At 36.4% G+C, this 18406-nt stretch overlaps 1 protein-coding gene across 1 annotated transcript in view; it reads left to right on the forward strand.

Moving 5' to 3' along the window:
* The window catches only part of LOC101890312 (protein Skeletor, isoforms B/C), a 129644-nt gene that overhangs the window by 45303 nt on the left and 65935 nt on the right, over window positions 1–18406 (forward strand). Inside the window, exons 2-3 of the mRNA XM_005181660.3 lie at window positions 7926–8002; window positions 8198–8349. Of these exons, the coding sequence (XP_005181717.1) occupies window positions 7926–8002; window positions 8198–8349 (229 nt within the window). The remainder of the gene's footprint in view (window positions 1–7925; window positions 8003–8197; window positions 8350–18406) is intronic.

Consider the following 18406-nt stretch of genomic DNA (forward strand, 5'->3'; position numbering starts at 1 on the left):
ATTGGCGTTTTTAAAGTTAATAACGCTAAGTAACCTAAAAAAACGGAGTAACCTAAGGAAGTTCGCTGCTCTTCCACATTTTTTTGGAAATTTCGCATTAGGATTTTTTGGAATCCGTTGATTTTAGGTATGATTGTGTTCTCGGCAATTTTGTAAATAAAAACCAGTAAATAAAGTCTTAAAGTCGGGCGGAACCGACTTTATGATACCCTACACCACTTTATTTTAGTAGAGCTCCGCATAACAATTAAACGTTTTTATGGGAGAATTCAATCATACACGTCAGGTGCGTGTATGATTAGCACGAATAAAAAATATTAGTATTTGCAAAGTTTGCATAAAATTTGATGATCCTTTCTTGTTCTATAGTCGATGTCTGTGAAAATGTTGACTTTTTGTGTGAGAGGTAACAGAAGGAGTGGACCGATATTGCCCATCTCTGCAATGGATTTAAATGTGATACTAATATTACTTTTTGTTTGACATTCTTCACAAAGAGTTCTTAGTGAGTACTTGACCACCTGAAAAAAGTGGTCTATATAAGTCCTCGATATCCCTCATATAATAGTACCTCCCGATATTCGGTACTTTGATAATTTTAGCCACATTTTTCAATGGAATTATCTGAAAATCCACACAAGGTGTTCCTTGTGAGTACATTGCCCCCTGGAATAGAATTGCCTACACGTTTTAGTACATCACCCACAAAACGATAAACCCATAGATATTCGGAATTTGATGGTGATTTTTGTGACATTATTCACCGGAATTGTTTAACATTTCGTATCTAAAGTTCGTAATGGGTACTTCAACCTATGAAGGAAAATTTTCTATGCTGGTCCACGTCTTTGTATAGCCCACGTATAGTGGTACCTCCCTTTATTCGGTATATTCGGATATTAGCGTCATTATTTATCGGAATTGTTTCAAATTTCGTGTTTGAAGTTCGGAATCGTTACGACAGCCAATGACGAAAATTACTTATGATGGACTACGTCATCGTAGCCTAATTTTTCGAAGGATTTACAAAAAAAATTGAAGTTTACTTCCAAAATGGTGGACGGTATGAAAAGTTCGGCCCTTCTTTCACCTGAAAAAATGCTCTATATAGGTCCTCGATATCGTATATCGCTCATATAATAGTACCTCCCGATATTCGGTATTTTGATAATTTTAGCCACATTTTTTAATGGAATTATTTGAAAATCCACACAAGGAGTTCCTTGTGAGTACATTACCCCCTGGAAGAGAATTGTCTACATAAGTCCACCTTTTAGTATACCACCCATATAACGCTACCCCGAGATATTCAGTATTTGCAGGATTTTTGCGACATTATTCACCGGAATTGCGTCAAATTTCGTATTTGAAGTTCGTGATGGGTACTACAACCTATGACGGAAAATTGTCTATGCAGGTCTACATCTTAGTATAGCCTCCACACAACGATGCCTCCCTCTATTCGGTATTTTGATGATATATTACGACATTATTAACCGAAATTTGTTCAAATTTCGTATTTAAAGTTCACAATGGGTACTACAGCCTATGATGAGAATTACTTATGCAGGACCACGTCTTCATAGCCTCTTTTTTTCGAAAGGATTTTTTTTTGAATTTTTTTGAAGTTTCTTACAAAATGATGAGGGTATAAAAAGTTCGGCCCGGTTCGGTGTTTGCTCTTCTTTCATCCAAAGACTTCTTACTTGCTTCAAAATCTACAAAACCGTTAATTTTTTTTTCAAATTTTGGTCCAGCTCTCCTTTCCAAGCTTTCGTTCTGTTGTATGAGACCTTACGGCCATATTTTGGTCGAATACTTCCGATTGAACTTAGTCAACACTGGTAATATTTCTTTGCATTAAATATTTTGGTCGAAATTTCGAAAATAAAAAAATAAATCTACCATTTTACAAAAAAAATAAAATAAATAAATAATTAATATAAAAAAATAAATAAAAATAAAATAAATAAATAAATCTACCATTTTATTTTATTCATTTTTTTTTTTTTCGAAATTTCCCAATTAAAGGGTGCGGTGGGGGTCACGTTTTGATAGAAGTCTGCCGACTAAAAATTGAGGATATTAATCAATTTTTGTAGAAGTCTTCTGACAAAAAATCTTAATATGGATCTAAATAACTTTCAAGACTTTGAATAACCATGACGTGGCAATCCTAATATTTCCACCAATACAAGATCTAATATGGAGTTGGAATACATCCGCCAACCTACCTCGCCCGCAAAGTGTCAACATTTTGATTAATTCTAACTCCCATAAAATATGAAATAAGAGTTCGATTGTCTTCAAGTTTTGCACATAAGTGCCGCTCTGATTTGAAGATGAAATATATCGGGCCACTCCACTCTGGCAACTTCTCCACAACGGATCAAAATTTTGAATAATTATATCTTACTCTAAAATGTGACACATACTATTTTTCTATCATCCTATAGTTGGGCGCCACCTAATTTGGTTCATAACTTATTTGAGAATCTTTATGCCGTTTCAGATAGTTGAAATTCTAAACACTTAAATTGAAAGTGCAGAATTCCATTTGTAATTTCAAATATTTCAATTAAAACATTTGGAATTAAATTTTTCCAATTTTTATTTCGAATAATTTCATTGGAAGCTCGAATTATTTCATTCGTAAATTGAATCATTTTATTTCTAGTTTGTAAATCAATGAATATGTGTTTTTTTTTTCGGATTTTTTTTTTGCATCGGATTTCAGATTTAAATTTAAAAAAAAAATTGAATCACTAATGAAAAAATTCTAATTTTAAATAAAATAAATAAATAAACGTTGGGCGCCACATTATATAGTTTGTTTCAGAAGTGCGCCTTCTAAGAACACCATTTTCGACTGGTAAGGCTCTTTCTAATCCGAAGAGGCCATATACAAGTCGACCAAAGCGATCGGCCGAGAATATCGCTGCCGTACGAGCCAGTGTTGAGAGGTCCCCAAGAACATCCCAAAAACGCCGTTCTCAGCAGTTGGGCATGGCTCGGTCCACTTTACAACGGATTATTCGCATTGATTTGCATTTGTTCCCGTACAAAATTCAATTGACGCAAAGAATGTTGCCTGCGGACAAGCCTCGTCGACTGGAATGGGCCCAAAAAAACATGGGTCCGTCGAACATGGGCAACCCTGTATACGTCTACAAAATTTGTCCATGTCCCGGCCGGAATCTACTAATCAAGGTATCTTTTCAAAATTGCTGGATACCGGTAGTCTAACTGTTAAATTTTGGTCGAATTCTTGCAACTAAAAGTTATTGGTCCTCCAAAAATATTTGAAATATTTGTAACCACGCTATCTTTCGAATGAATTGAGATAGATGGCTAAAATTTTGCACACATGTTTATTTCGCCAGTAGGCAGGTTAAGTTCGTAAATCGGCCATTAGGTGCACGTTTTCATATTGCCCCTATATAACGTTACCTCTCGATATTCGGTATTTTGATGATTTTAGCGACATTATTCACCGGAATTGTTTCAAATTTTGTATTTGAAGTTCGTAATGGATACTACAGCCTAAGACAGAAACTGAGCCATGTGGGTCCACGTCTTCGTATAGCGCCCATATAACTGTACCTCTCGATATCCGGTATTTTGATGATTTTAGCAAATCCATTCAGCGGAATTGTTTCAAATTTGGTATTTGAAAGTCGTAATGGATACTACATTCTCAGACAGAAAATGAGCCATGTAGGTCTTCGTATAGCCTCCATATAACGGTACCTCCCGATATTCGGTATTTTGATGATTTTAGCGACATTATTCATCAGAATTGTTTCAAATTAGGTATTTGAAGTTCGAAATGAATACTACAGCCTAAGACAGAAAATTGTCTGAGCAGCTCCATGTCTTCGTATAGCCCCCATATAACGGTACCTCCAGATATTCGGTATTTTAATGATTTTAGCGTCATTATTCATCAGAATTGTTTCAAATTACGTATTTAGAGTTTGTTATGGGATCTACAGTCTGTGACAGAAAATTGTCTATGCAGGTCCAGGTCTTCGTATAAGCTCCATATATCAGTACATCCCTATACTCGGTATTTTGACGATTTTAGGTACAATACCCACAGAAATTGTTTGAGATGTCGCATTTGAATTTCGTAATGGATGCTACAGCCTGTGACAGAAAATTGTCTATGCTGGTCCAGGTCTTTGCACAGCTCCGATATAACGATACGATTAGCTACATTATTCACCGTTTATTTCAAGTTTCGAATTTGAATATGGTAATGACTTATGCCAAGCAATGCCTTACGGCTATATTTGGTATTTTTAAAATTTTAACAGAATTTTTTAAGAATTCTATTTTTTGCAAATTTCCAAATTCATTCCAAATGGTGGAGGGTATTCAAAGTTTTGGTAAAAATCTTCCCGACAAAATATTGGTATTTTTTTCAGTTCTTCTCTTCGCCCAAACCTAACTCCGTTTACAAATTCCCATATCGTAATTGTTAACCTTCCTCAAAGCATTTCCCCAAAATCAAATACATAACAAGTTAAAATAAATATTTATCTAATGTTTCAATTTGACATTATAACCTGCTGCTTATCATAGCTAAAATCAGCTCAAGGGGGGGGTTGGGGTGGTAAACAACAACTTCATCAGACATAAAGACACACACGCACACACTCTGCAGTTCATTACAAAGAACTTCACTTGAAATTGGTTCCGCTGCTATGGTGAATGACTGTGAAATGGGGAAATAGTGGTAAATCCCAATCGGCCAGCCAGCCTGCCGTTCGACCAGACAGACAACAACCACCAGCAAACCAACATCCTTTTTTCCCAACAACTCTGTTGCGGAACGCATAACAACGCATTTACTTCATTAAAATAGACGCAAACAAGAGACAAGAGCGGGGTATAAATGATAGACAGACAGCCTCAATGATACATATGCTCGTTGATCCTTTTTTTCCCGTATGAGAGCTTGTGTGTGTGCCGGGGAGGGAGGCAGAAATACATAAATGTATGCCACCCACCACAGTTATCTTTGTTACGGTTTGGCTTGTTTTTTCCATCGTTTTTGCTGTTTGCACATCCTTGTTTAGAGTATTTAGTGTAGTTTCACTTGATTCGCTTGTGATAGACATAAGTAGAATTGATCCCTTCCCTTTTGGAAATTGTCGCCCACCCTCGCCACCACCATCACCCTTCTCCAGGGCTTACAGTTTTGCCGAACAAGCGGCTTTTCTCTTGATGAGCTTCAATGACGATGAGGACGAGACTTTAAAAGGGTTGCAGATTTTGGTTGTTATGGAACTCCATGGTCGTCTGCCATGGAGTTAGACACTAACTGCCCCTGCTCTACCCCTCGAAGGTCTGGGTAGTGATGATGTTACCATGCCATCATTCCACGTTGTTTTTTCATCGGCCTCTCAAAGTTTTAATAACATTTAAAGCGTTTGTATTTGTCAAGCAAGCAAAAAACGGAAATCAGAGATGCTGGAGTTGCCCTTGGGCGAGAGGAGAGGGGGGTTAGGTTGCATCGATTCATCACAACCATAACCATAGTTACCCGTTAAATTTTCGTCCAAGATTATATTGTCATTACTTTGGATTATCGACAAATGTTGTTATAATACGCAAATGCGATTAACAAGGGCCGTGGAAAGGGAAGGAGGGGGAAAGAGAAAAAGCCAGCGAAGTGGAATTTTGAGTTTTAGAATTTGAATTTTACTTTTTCTCCATTGCAATTAGAAAGTACGTTGCAGAAAGTCTAGACTGGAAGTTATTTTTATAGAAGACGAGAAGGTCTTCTTATAGAAGACCCCAACTGTCTTCCAAAAAGCCTTCATACAGAAGAACATTGGTCTTCTCATGGAAGAGCAGAAGACCCTTTATAACCATAAAAGAACAGAAGGTCTACTTCGCCATAGAAGACCCGAGAGTCTCCTTCGCCATAGAAGATTCGAAGGTCTCCTTCGCCATAGAAGACCCGAAGGTCTTCTTCGCCATAGAAGAACCGGAGGACTTATTCGCCATAGAAGACCCTAGGGTCTTCTTCGTCATAGAAGAGACCTGAAGATCTTCTTCGTCATAGAAGAGACCCGAAGGTCTTCTTCGTCATAGAAGAGACCCGAAAGTCATCTTCGTCATAGAAGAGACCCGAAGGTCTTTGTCGTCATAGAAGACCCGAAGGTCTTATTTGTCATAGAAGTCCCGAAGGTCTTCTTCGTCTTAGAAGACCCGAAGGTCTTCTTTGTCATAGAAGTACCGAAGGTCTTCTTCGTCTTAGAAGACCCGAAGGTCTTCTTCGTCATAGAAAACTCGAAGGTCTTCTTCGTCATAGAAGACCCGAAGGTCTTCTTTGTCATAGAAGACCCGGAGGTCTTCTTCGTCATAGAAGACCCGAAGGTCTTCTTCGTCATAGAAGACCCGAAGGTCTTCTTCGTCATAGAAGACCCGAAGGTCTTCTTTGTCATAGAAGACCCGGAGGTCTTCTTCGTCATAGAAGACCCGAAGGTCTTCTTTGTCATAGAAGAGACCCGAAGATCTTCTTCGTCATAGAAGAGCAGAAGCTCTTCTTCTCCATAGAAGAGCAGAAGCTCTTCTTCTCCATAGAAGAGAATGTTCTTATAGAAGAGCAGAAGCTCTTCTTATGGAAGAACAGAAGCTCTTTCCTATTGAAGAGCAAAGCTCTTCTTCATAGAATGTAGGTTTTCTTCCTGGAAAACCTAGAGAAAAACTAGATATTCTGCCAAGAAGAGGAGTAGGTCCTTTCCATAGAAGACCGGAAGTTCTTATAGAAGCCCAGAAGAAAGTCTTCTTTTAGAACACCAGAAGTTATTCTTATAGAAAACCGCAAGTTCTTCTTCTCATAGAAGACCAGAAGAAGGTATTCTCCATAGAAGACCAGAAGAAGGTCTTCTCCATAGAAGACCAGAAGAAGGTATTCTCCATAGAAGACCAGAAGAAGGTCTTCTCCATAGAAGACCAGAAGAAGGTTTTTGGTATTTTGATGATTTTAGCGACATTATCCACCGGAACTGTTTCAAATTTGGTATTTGAAGTTCGTAATGGATACTGCAGCCTCAGGCAGAAATTTGTCTGTGCAGGTCTACATTTTGGTATAACCACCCAATACTGATGATTTTAGTTACATTCTTCACCGAATTTTTGTCAAGTTTCGCATTTGAATGTTATAATGACTTATGACAACACTTGCCTATGCAGGTCCACCACGTCGTCGTTTATACCCTAATATGACGGCTACATTTGGTATTTTTTTAAGATTTCAAGAGAATTTTTAACGGATTTTATTTTTTTGAAAATTTCCAAATTCGTTCCAAATGGTGGGGGGTATTCATAGATCGGCCCGACCGGACTCAAAGCTTTTTTACTTGTTTTTTTTTTCCTCAAAAAAATATTTTTCTTCATTCTCTGTCAGTTTGTCTTGTTAACGTTTGTTCGATTCCATGTAGTTTTTTTTGGAGATTTCTTTCGCCATAAAAAAAATTTATGCCTAGAAGTGAAAAACTTCCAGCTAAAGTTTTCATCACGTCACAGCGATTCTAAAATAAATAATCGAAAGCACGTAGAGGCACGTGTGCGGGCGTCGTGAAGCATGTCATCCATCCATTCATCGTTCATGTATCTCCAAGGAGTTATAACGATACAATGTGTTGAGTTAAGGATATGCGTGAGTGTGTTATTGCTTTTTGCAACAATTATTTGTGGAAGATGAGGCAAGGAGTGAGAATGTATTTTTCAAGTTTTATTTGCTTATGGGGGAGAGAGGGAGAAATAAAATTATTTTCTCTCCAAATTAAACATTTTTTTCAAATTTTCTTTTTTAATAACAAAATTTTAAAAATTGTCAAAAAATGTATTTTTTAAAAATTTAACAAATTTTATATAATTTTTTTTTTTTTTGTTTTTTGTAATTACAGCACATGGGCGTGCACCACCCGAGCCCTATTACGGTCGTTTCATCGGACACTTTACAAATTTCGCTCATGGCATAAAGGTATGTAACAACACAGCAACAACAGTTTTAAGCTCTGCAACAAACTTTAGTTTTGTGGTTTCGCATTAAAATACGTTTTTTTTTCAATAACTTTATTTGGGTCTCCAACACCCCATTCTCTCTCTCCCAACTTTTTCTTCTCTTAATAATTTATTTTTGTTTTGATTCTTTTCTCTACTCCTCTTCCCAATCCAGGGTTCCGTTTATGCTGTGGACGAATCAACGCTCTTCATCAAGTCCTTTGCCTACGATGGCACGGGACCGGATGCCTTCTTCTGGGTTGGCAAAACACCGCGACCAAGTCCAGAAGGATTCATTATACCATACCCAGAGGACTATACAGGATTGTAAGTAGGCAGAGAATTATGCAAACATATATATTTAAGCAAACATAAAAATATATACTTATATTTATACAACCTTACATAGATTCTATTCATATAAGCTCATCATACTCATGGTCGTATAGTAACTATGACAAACATGTAAAAAAGCTGTAAATTCGGCCGGGCCGAACTTTGAATAGCCTCCACCATTTGTATTGAATTTGGCAATTCTCAAAAACAATAAAATCCGTTAAAAAGTCTATTAAAATCTTAAAAATAGCGAATGTAGATGTTATATTAGGGTCTATACGACGACATGGACCGGCATAGGTATCTTTAGCCATAAGCCAATACTATATTCAAATGTGAAACTTAAAAAAAATCGGTGATTAATGTAGCTAAAATCATCAGAATACCGAATATCGGGAGGTATCGTTATATGAGGGCTATACGAAGACGTGGACCTGCACAGACAATTTTCTCTCTTAGGCTGTAGTATCCATTACGAACTTCAAATACGACATCTCAAACAATTTCGGCGAATTTTGTACCTAAAATCGTCAAAATACCGAATATAGGGAGGTACTGATATATGTGACCTATACGAAGACCTGGACCTGTATAGACAATTTTCTGTCAGAGACAGTAGTTCCCATTACGAACTATAAATACGTAATTTGACACTACTCCGGTAAATAATGTCCCTAAAATCATCAAAATACCGAATATCGGGAGGTACCGTTATATGGGGGCTATACGAAGACGTGCTTTTGCACAGACAATTTTCTGTCCTAGGCTGTAATATCCATTAGGAACTCCAAATACCAAATTTGAAACAATTCCGATGAATATTGTCGCTAAAATAATCAAAATACCGAATATCGGAAGGTACCGTTATATGGGGGCTATACGATGACGTGGACCTGCACAGACAATTGTCTGTCTTAGGGTGTAGTATCCATTTCGAACTTCAAATACCAAATTTGAAACAATTCCGGTGAATAATGTAGCTAAAATCATTAAAATACCGAACATCGGGAGGTACCGTTATATGGGGGCTATACGAAGACGTGGACCTGCATAGGAAATTTTCTGTCTTAGGCTGTAGTATCCATGAGGAACTTCAAATACAAAATTTGAAAGAATTCCGTCGAATAATGTCACTAAAATCATCAGAATACCGAATATCGAAAGGTACCGTTATATGGGGGCTATATCAAAACGTGGTCCCATTTTCTGTCTTAGGCTGTGGTATCTATTAAGAATATCAAATACCAAATTTGAAACAATTCCGGTGAATAATGTCGCTAAAATCATCAAAGTACCGAATATCGGGAGGTATTTTTATATGGGGGCTATACGAAGACATGGACCTGCACAGACAATTTTCTGTCTAAGGCTGTAGTATCCATTGCGAACTTCAAGTATCAAAATTTGAAACAATTCCGATGAATAATATCGCTAAAATCATCAAAATACCGAATATCGGGAGGTACCCTTATATGGGGGCTATACGAAGGCGTAGACCTGCACAGACAATTTTCTGTTTTAGGCTGTAGTATCCATGAGGAACTTCAAATACAAAATTTGAAAGAATTCCGTCGAATAATGTCACTAAAATCATCAGAATACCGAATATCGAAAGGTACCGTTATATGGGGGCTATATCAAAACGTGGTCCCATTTTCTGTCTTAGGCTGTGGTATCTATTAAGAATATCAAATACCAAATTTGAAACAATTCCGGTGAATAATGTCGCTAAAATCATCAAAGTACCGAATATCGGGAGGTATTTTTATATGGGGGCTATACGAAGACATGGACCTGCACAGACAATTTTCTGTCTAAGGCTGTAGTATCCATTGCGAACTTCAAGTATCAAAATTTGAAACAATTCCGATGAATAATATCGCTAAAATCATCAAAATACCGAATATCGGGAGGTACCCTTATATGGGGGCTATACGAAGGCGTAGACCTGCACAGACAATTTTCTGTTTTAGGCTGTAATATCCATTAGGAACTTCAAATACCAAATTTGACACAATTCCGATGAATAATGTCGCTGAAATCATCAAAATGCCGAATATCGGGAGGTAACGTTATATGGGGGCTATACGATGACGTAACCTACACACATAATTTTCTGTCTTAGGCTGTAGTATTCATTACGAACATCAAATACCAAATTTGAAACAATTCCGTTGAATATTGTCGTAAAAATCATCAAAATACCGAATATCGGGAGGTAACGTTATATGGGGGCTATACGAAGACGTGAACCTAAACAGACAATTTTCTGTCTTAGGCTGTAGTATCCGTAACGAACATCAAATACCAAATTTGAAAGAATTCCGGTGAATAATGTCGCTAAAATCATCAAAATACCGAATATCGGGAGGTACCGTTATATGGGGGCTATAGGAAGACGTGGACCTGCACAGATAATTTTCTGTCTTAGGCTGTAGCATCCATTACGAACTTCAAATATCAAAATTTGAAACAATTCCGGTGAATAATGTCACTAAAATCATCAAAATGCCGAATATCAAGAGGTACTGTTATATAGGGGGGCTATATGAAGACGTGGACCTGCACAGACAATTTTTTCTCTTAGGCTGTGGTATCCATTTCGAACTTCAAATACCAAATTTCAAACAATTCCGGTGAATAATGTCGCTAAAATCGTCAAAATAGCGAATATCGGGAGGTTCCGTTATATGGGGGCTATACCAAAACGTGGACCTACATGGCCCATTTTCAATACCAAAAGTCCTGCAGACATAACATACAATTGAGTAAAATTTTATTAATCTACTTCAATTTGTTCGGAAGCTAAAGTGATTTTCACAGACGGACGGACGGATAGACGGACAGACATCGGAAAATCGACATGGAATTTTATGCTGATCAGAAAATATATATAATTTGTGGGGTCTAAAATATATATTTCGAGGTGTTACAAACGGAATGGCAATCTTAATATAGCTCCATACTATGGTGGAGGGTATAAAATTTAATGTCCTGCCGTATGAGAGTGTGGTTTCAATTGCAAAACCATTTTTAATGCACTTTCCATTACGTGGCGGACAACAAAAAATAGTGTGATAGATTCAATCGGTTTGAACGACATGTCAATATATCCTCGGTCCAAGACCATTTTGAAAAAAGGCAGCACTTGTGAAATTCAAGAATGATGCGTGGAAATGTCTGTCGTCGAACCCTATCTAAGGACGGAAATACATAAAGCCCATATTTGGCTGGCCTAAATCATCGGCTGGATTCTTTGTAGATGAACAAAGGAGTTTTATGTTGACTTGATTTGATTTTGGCCCTAGGCTCCTTTGTTCATTTCCGAAGAAGCCAGCCGATGACTTAGGCCAGCCAAATATGGGCTTTATGTATTTCCGCCCTTAGATAGGGTTCGAAGACAGACATTCCCACCCATTATTCCGGAATTTCACAAATGCCACTTTTTTCAAAAAGGTCTTTGTATGGTTGCCAAAGTTGTCATTGATCGAATCAAAGTTATGAAATCATATATGGACCTAAAGTTATACCAAAAAGTTGATCTTCGAAACTTGCTGACTAAGATAAATATTTGACCATTTATCTGAATCGATTCGTTCATTTGTTTGAATCGAAAATTCTACTCTCTTTTCTTTGGGATCTGAGAACCCTATTTTGAGGAATCTCAGATCCAGCAACAAACCTTACTCTCCCTTTATGCTATAAAATTAAACATAACTGTAACAGAAGAAGCAACATCAACAGTTGTTGAAAAAAATGAAAAATACGTTAAAGCACATTTCCGTTACTTTCCTTCCCGTTTTTAACTTTGCATTTGGTGGACTTACATCTGCGGAGGGGAACATTTAATGGAATCTCGCCAACCCCCCCCCCATTTTTTTTGTCTTTTTGGTGTGTTAAAATTCTGCCATTTGATGGGTGGGTGGCATTGAATGCTTGTGGTTGGTCCCTTTTTGTGTTGTCAAATTTAAGTCCCTGGTTGGTGCGGTTGACAAGTCGGTTGGCCAGTACCGAAACTTTGTAATTCCAACCAAAAAAAAATATTTGTGGTTATTTTGTTTTCTTTGAAAAGATTTCGGGAAAAAATATTTTAAATAAATTTTTTAATTATGACGGAATAAAAAGATTATTTGATGCAAATGTTGACAGTGGCTGCGCCTCAAATGGTCCATACGATTAGTGCAATTTTGGCATACTCTTTCCAACATTTCGGCTTCAATGCTGTCTTCAAATACAAGCTCGTCTGAATAGAGCATACTTTAACATGGCCCCACAAAAAAGTGTCTAAAGGGGTTATATCGCCAATTGACCGGATCCAAACGTAAAATAAAATATTCACCGAACTCGCCTTACAATAAGTCCATTGCTACACAAGCTGTGTGATATGTGACATCGTCTTGTTGAAACCACATGTTATGCAAGTCAAGCTGTTGTATTTTGGAGTTGGATATTCAATAATGCCATCGCCCATATACCGCACCATATTTATTTCAGGATATTTTTTTTGTAGCCTTTGGCTGATCTTTACCTCAAAATCGACAATTCTACGTATTTGTGTACCAAATTGAGTCGCTGCGTTGTTTGTTTGTAGGGCGATTCATGGTTAAATTATAGAAATCTATGCTATTTGACAGTGAAACAGAACAGGAAATTTGCGAATGTTAGAATAAGCGGCTATTCAATACTGATGCTCTGATATTTTCCTGATTTTTATACCCTACACCACATAGTGGTAAGGCTATTATGTCTCTGTTTATTTGTTTGTAACAGGGAGAGTCCATTTTGAGTCCATTCATGCCTGTCAGTCCGCCCTCCGTCCGTCTGTCCAGGTATTCTTGTGAACATGTCGCAAACAAAAAATTTAGGAAATAGCATCAAATTTTAGATTAAGTTCAGATTTGTTCGAATTGATCACCTTTAGGACGAATTATGGCCTTCAAACAGGCAATGAAAGCGTCGCGAGGTGGGCAAAAAAATGTGTGATAGATTCAATCATTGTGACCGACTTGTCAATATATCCTCGGCCCAAGAGCATTTTGAAAAAAAGTGGCACTTGTGAAATTCAGGAATGATGGGTGGAAATGTCTTTCTTCGAACCCGATCTAAGTTTGAAAGAAATTTGGGAAATTTACACCAAATCGGATACTTTCTTTAATAGTTGCAAAGTTGTCGTTGATCGAATCTTAGTTATAAAATAATATGTGGGCCTAAAGTTATACTACTACTTAGGGCACATGTTCGAAACTTGCCTGACTGAAAACAAAAGACAAATATGGTCAAAAATTTGACCATTTATCTGAATTCGTTTGAATCGAAAATTTTACTCACTTTTCTTTGGGTTCTCAGATAACGTTTTAGAATTTAAACTTTTAGAATAAGTTTAGATTTGTTCGAATTGGTCACCTTTGGCACGAATTATGGCCTTCAAACGGTCAATGAAACCGTCTCACGCTGCCCGAATGTTGCACTGCGGTATTTTGGCCCATTCCCGGCGAAGCGCTTGCTCGAGGTGATCGACACTTTGGTATTTTTAGTGACAACCTTGCTTTCCAAAATACTCCAGACACAATAGTCCAACGGATTGGTATCCGGAGATTTTGGTCGCCATTGTTCGCCAAAAATGAGGTGAGGAACCTCATTTTGTAATCATTCTTTGGTGGCGAGTGCTGAGTGCAATGGTGCACTGAGTCCTGTTGCAAAGTCCTAGGTCTGCGGCCAAAATTTTTGCTTGCCCAAGGTTGTAATACACCCTCCAGAATATTTTCGCAATAATATTCGGCATTTATTCTGATGTCACGCTCGATAAATACGAGCGGAGAGCGACCATCGGCGGTTATGGCGGCCCACATCATCACCATGGCTTGAGTTCTGGTGGCCAATCGAAGGTGCATATTTTCAGCTGATCTCCTTGGCAAATAAACACAATAATTTTGTTTGTTTACAAACTGCTTGACAACAAATGTTTTCTCATCGGAGAAGGAGAAAACCAAAATCGGCAGATCACCACTTTCGGCCATGCGCAGCAACTCTTTAGCTCTTTTGAGTCTATTTTCTTTCTGTTGCGGTGTAAGTTCTTGCACGTTTTGGAATTTTAATGGCTTTACCCCGAGCTCATTTTTCAATATTTGTCGAATGGAATATTGCGATATGAGCAGCTCACGAGCCAATTTTCGGTCACTGCGGCGCGGGTTTCAATCACGGCTCTTCTTTACTTTTCGAAGCATTTCTGCTGATGTTGCTGTTTTCTTCCGTCCACTTCCTTGACGTCGGGCTACGTTACCAGTATCACGGTAACGAACGATGGTATGAGACACAAAAGACTTATTCACATTTAAATGCTGGAGTACTCTAACGATAGCCACTTGTGGTTTTCCAGCCAAATATAAAGAATCACACTGTCACGCTTGAATTCCATCACGAATAACTTTTTTTTTCTGGAAAATTCTCACCAAATTCCTTTTGTACGCTTGTAAACAATATAAAGAGCTGTCACTGGAATAATTTTAACAGCTGTCGGACGAGTGTCTTAGAAATGACAGCAGTCTGAAGTTGGTTGCAGTTTTTTCATCTGATCCTGTATATTGAGTTTCAATTCGGTAATATAAAATCAGGTATCTTAACATTTTATCGAGAAAAATCAATATGAGTATTCTGACTTGTCCCACCATCTGTCCATCTGTGAAATTACCCTAGCTTCCGAATGAAATGAAGTAGGTTGTTAAAATGTTACTAAAGTGTGTTTTAGGTCTGCAGGACTCATAGTATGAAAATGAGGTATGTACATTCACGTTTTGTTGAGCCTACCTATAATTGTACCTGCAGATTTAAAATATTTTTGTTGTAGGAAACATCCTTGCAAAGTTATGTCCAAATTTTGGTATGGTCTCAATATAAGATATTCGTTATTTTGATGATTTGATTCATAGTTTTCACCGGAATTGTTTCGAATTTGATATTTGGAGTTCGTTATGGGTATTACCTCCTATGGCAGAAATGTCCTTTACATATCTACGGCTTCTCATAGCTCCATATTAGACCCTACCTTCCGATACCCGGTATTTTTATGATTTTATTTACGTTTTTGAACAGAATTAAATCAAACTTGGCGTTTGGAGTAATAGGCACAATCTTCTCTGGCTGTAGAGGTCCTTGTTTTCGTACAGCGCCTGTATATAACTGTAATACCTAAAGTTTGGAACTTTTAAAATTGTAGCGGCATTTTTTAACGGAACTTTTTTACAATTAGCAACCTGCTTTCACATGGTGGAGGGTTCGGCTCGGTCTACGTAGCTGCGTTTTAAATTGTTTTTTTTTTTTTTTAATTCTGGCGCTTAGGTAATATTTAGACTTTTCATTTCTTTCGGGACCCTTTATAGAATTTTGTGGCAACTTATGTTGTGGTAAATATTGACATGCCAGGATCCGGTTGGAAAAAATAGGTTATTGGTAACTTGCTTGAGGGTTAAAATCTCCGACAAAAACATTTCCCCACAATAGGCACGGATTCCAAGGAATCTTAAAGCCAAAATTTCAAAAAAAAAATGGAAAAGTGAAAAATTTACCCCTTTTCTTTAGGTTACTGTGGGTTGTAAACTTTAACTTTAACCTGAGGGCTTATTTTTTGGGCTTCTAAAAAGTTCCTACTTCTTCCCTTCCCTTATTTTTTAATCTTTTGCACAGAGGATCATTTATTCTTCTCAAAATAAAATTAGTAATTCTACAATTTACCTCCGAAATGACTTTATAAAAAATCACACGCTCACTCCCCTCCTCTCCACTTCATTTGACATTTCATTTGCGGTTTGGTTTATTAACCGTGAACACAAACATATGAATCCAAATTTTTTCGCCGACAACAACGAAAACACCGAAGTACAAAAAATAATAAAAATAAAAAATAAAACCTTTTTAATTTCTCAAAGTGGTTTTTTGGTTCAGATTGTTAAGCGTGCGTAACACGAAATAATGGCCAACCGCTGCAACATTACAGCCGGAGGAGTTGGGCAAAGTGCGATGGGAGGAAGTGTTTCACGAAAATAAAAGGGGTGACTAAAAATGAATGCCAGCAGCGTTTGGTGGGTGGGTGGGTGAGTTACTGTGGATATGGATATGCATTAGCACAAGTGGAGCGCAGAAATAAAGAAAAAATAAAAGAAATATGTTTCTGCAGTCAACACCCGCCATGGCAATTTAAAACTGTCAAATCGAATGACAGCAAACGCAGTCACAATCACACAGTAATGTCAGGCCAATAATAATAAATGGAATCGTTGTGAAATGATGGAGAATCGGGATAAATGTCCATAAACTTTGAATTGGATATTATTTGAAATCGTTAACTCAGAAAAAGAAAAGAAAACTCAAACTCCTTCGAACAGAAAGAAGGAAGAATGATTCAAACAGAGAGTTTTTGATTTTGATTTTTACTGCTATACAGATATTTTTTGCTTGTAATATATACATTTAAGATGTAATTTTCTTAAAAACTTTTTGACCTAGATGCATGGTTTATTCTGATATTTGCTGTAAAATTTGGTCTAGAATATTTCTTCTTTTGATACCTTCCACCAAAACCGAAATTTTAGTTTACTTTTATACAAAAAATCGAAAAAAGGCCGAGGATAAATTTATCATTATATTAGGAAATATTTTTGGTTTTTTGCGACATTGATTCTAATATGTTTTTGATATATAATGGAAATAGAGATTTTTTTTTCTTTGGCGACTTATATTGAAATTTGATGTGGAATATTTCTTCCTTTTATACTTTCTTCAAAAAATGAAGAGTTTAGGCAGATATTGGCGTATAATTGAAACGTGTTAAATAAGTAGTAAAAAGGTAATTTCATTATATTTTTATTTATAATATACAAATTTCGAATGCAATTTTCTTTAAAACTATTAGACGTAAGTATATAATTTACTCTATGATTTATAGTGAAATTTGGTGTAGAATATTTCCTCTTTTGATACTTTCGGCCTAAAACCAAGTTTTATATTAGTTTCATGCATCTACTCGAAAAAAGGCAGCAGAAAACTTGATCAAAAAATTAGGGAATATTTTCGCTTACAACATTTTTTGGCAAAATTTATGCAAATATTTGTGTTATTTATAATGAAAATAGAGATTTATTTTCTTTGGTAACTTGGGCTGAAATTTGATTTAAAATATTTCTTTCTCCGAATTTTATGTAGAATATTTCGTCTTTTGACACATTCTGCCTAAAGTGAACTTTCATATATGAACCCAAAAAGTTGGAGGAAAATGATGAGGAAAAAATAGGAAGTATTTTCCTTGCACATTTTTTGGAAACATTGATGGAAATATTTTTGATATATAAAATTAAAATATAGATTTATTTTCTTTGGTGACTCATACTAAAATTTGATCCAGAATATTTCTTCCTTTGATACCTGCTCCAAAAAATTAAAGTATTAAGGAAAATATTGCCCTTGAATTGAAACGTGTTTTATTAGCAGTAAAAAAAACGTAAACCCATATATTCATTTTTAATGCGCAATTTTCGAAAATAATTTTCATAAAAACTATTAAACTTAGAGGTGTAGTTTATTCTGAGATTTGTAGTGAAATTTTGTGTACAATATTTGTTCTTTTGAGACTTTCTACCTTAAACAAAATTTGGGATAGTTTCAGGCCTGAACTCGAAAAAAGTCTGGATAAAAAACATATCAAAAAATTAGGAAATTTTTTAATTTTTTTGTCAACATCGCTGCCAATATTTCCTTAATATATAATGGAAATATAGATTTCTTTCCTTTGGTGATTCATAGTGAAATTTGATATACAATATTTATTCCTTTGAAATCTTCCCCAAAACATAAATTATTAAGGCGAATATGGGCTTAGAATTGAAACGTGTTTAATAAACAATAGAAAGTAAACCTATTCTTCTCATTTAAAATATACAGATTTCGAATACAATTTTCTTTTAAACTATTATGCCTAGATATATAGTTTGTCCTGAGATTTATAGTGAAATTTTGTGTAGAATATTTCTTCTTTTGACTCTTACTGCCTAAAACGAAA

This window comes from Musca domestica, unplaced genomic scaffold (assembly GCF_030504385.1).
Source record: "Musca domestica strain aabys unplaced genomic scaffold, Musca_domestica.polishedcontigs.V.1.1 1, whole genome shotgun sequence".
NCBI lineage: Eukaryota > Metazoa > Arthropoda > Insecta > Diptera > Muscidae > Musca > Musca domestica.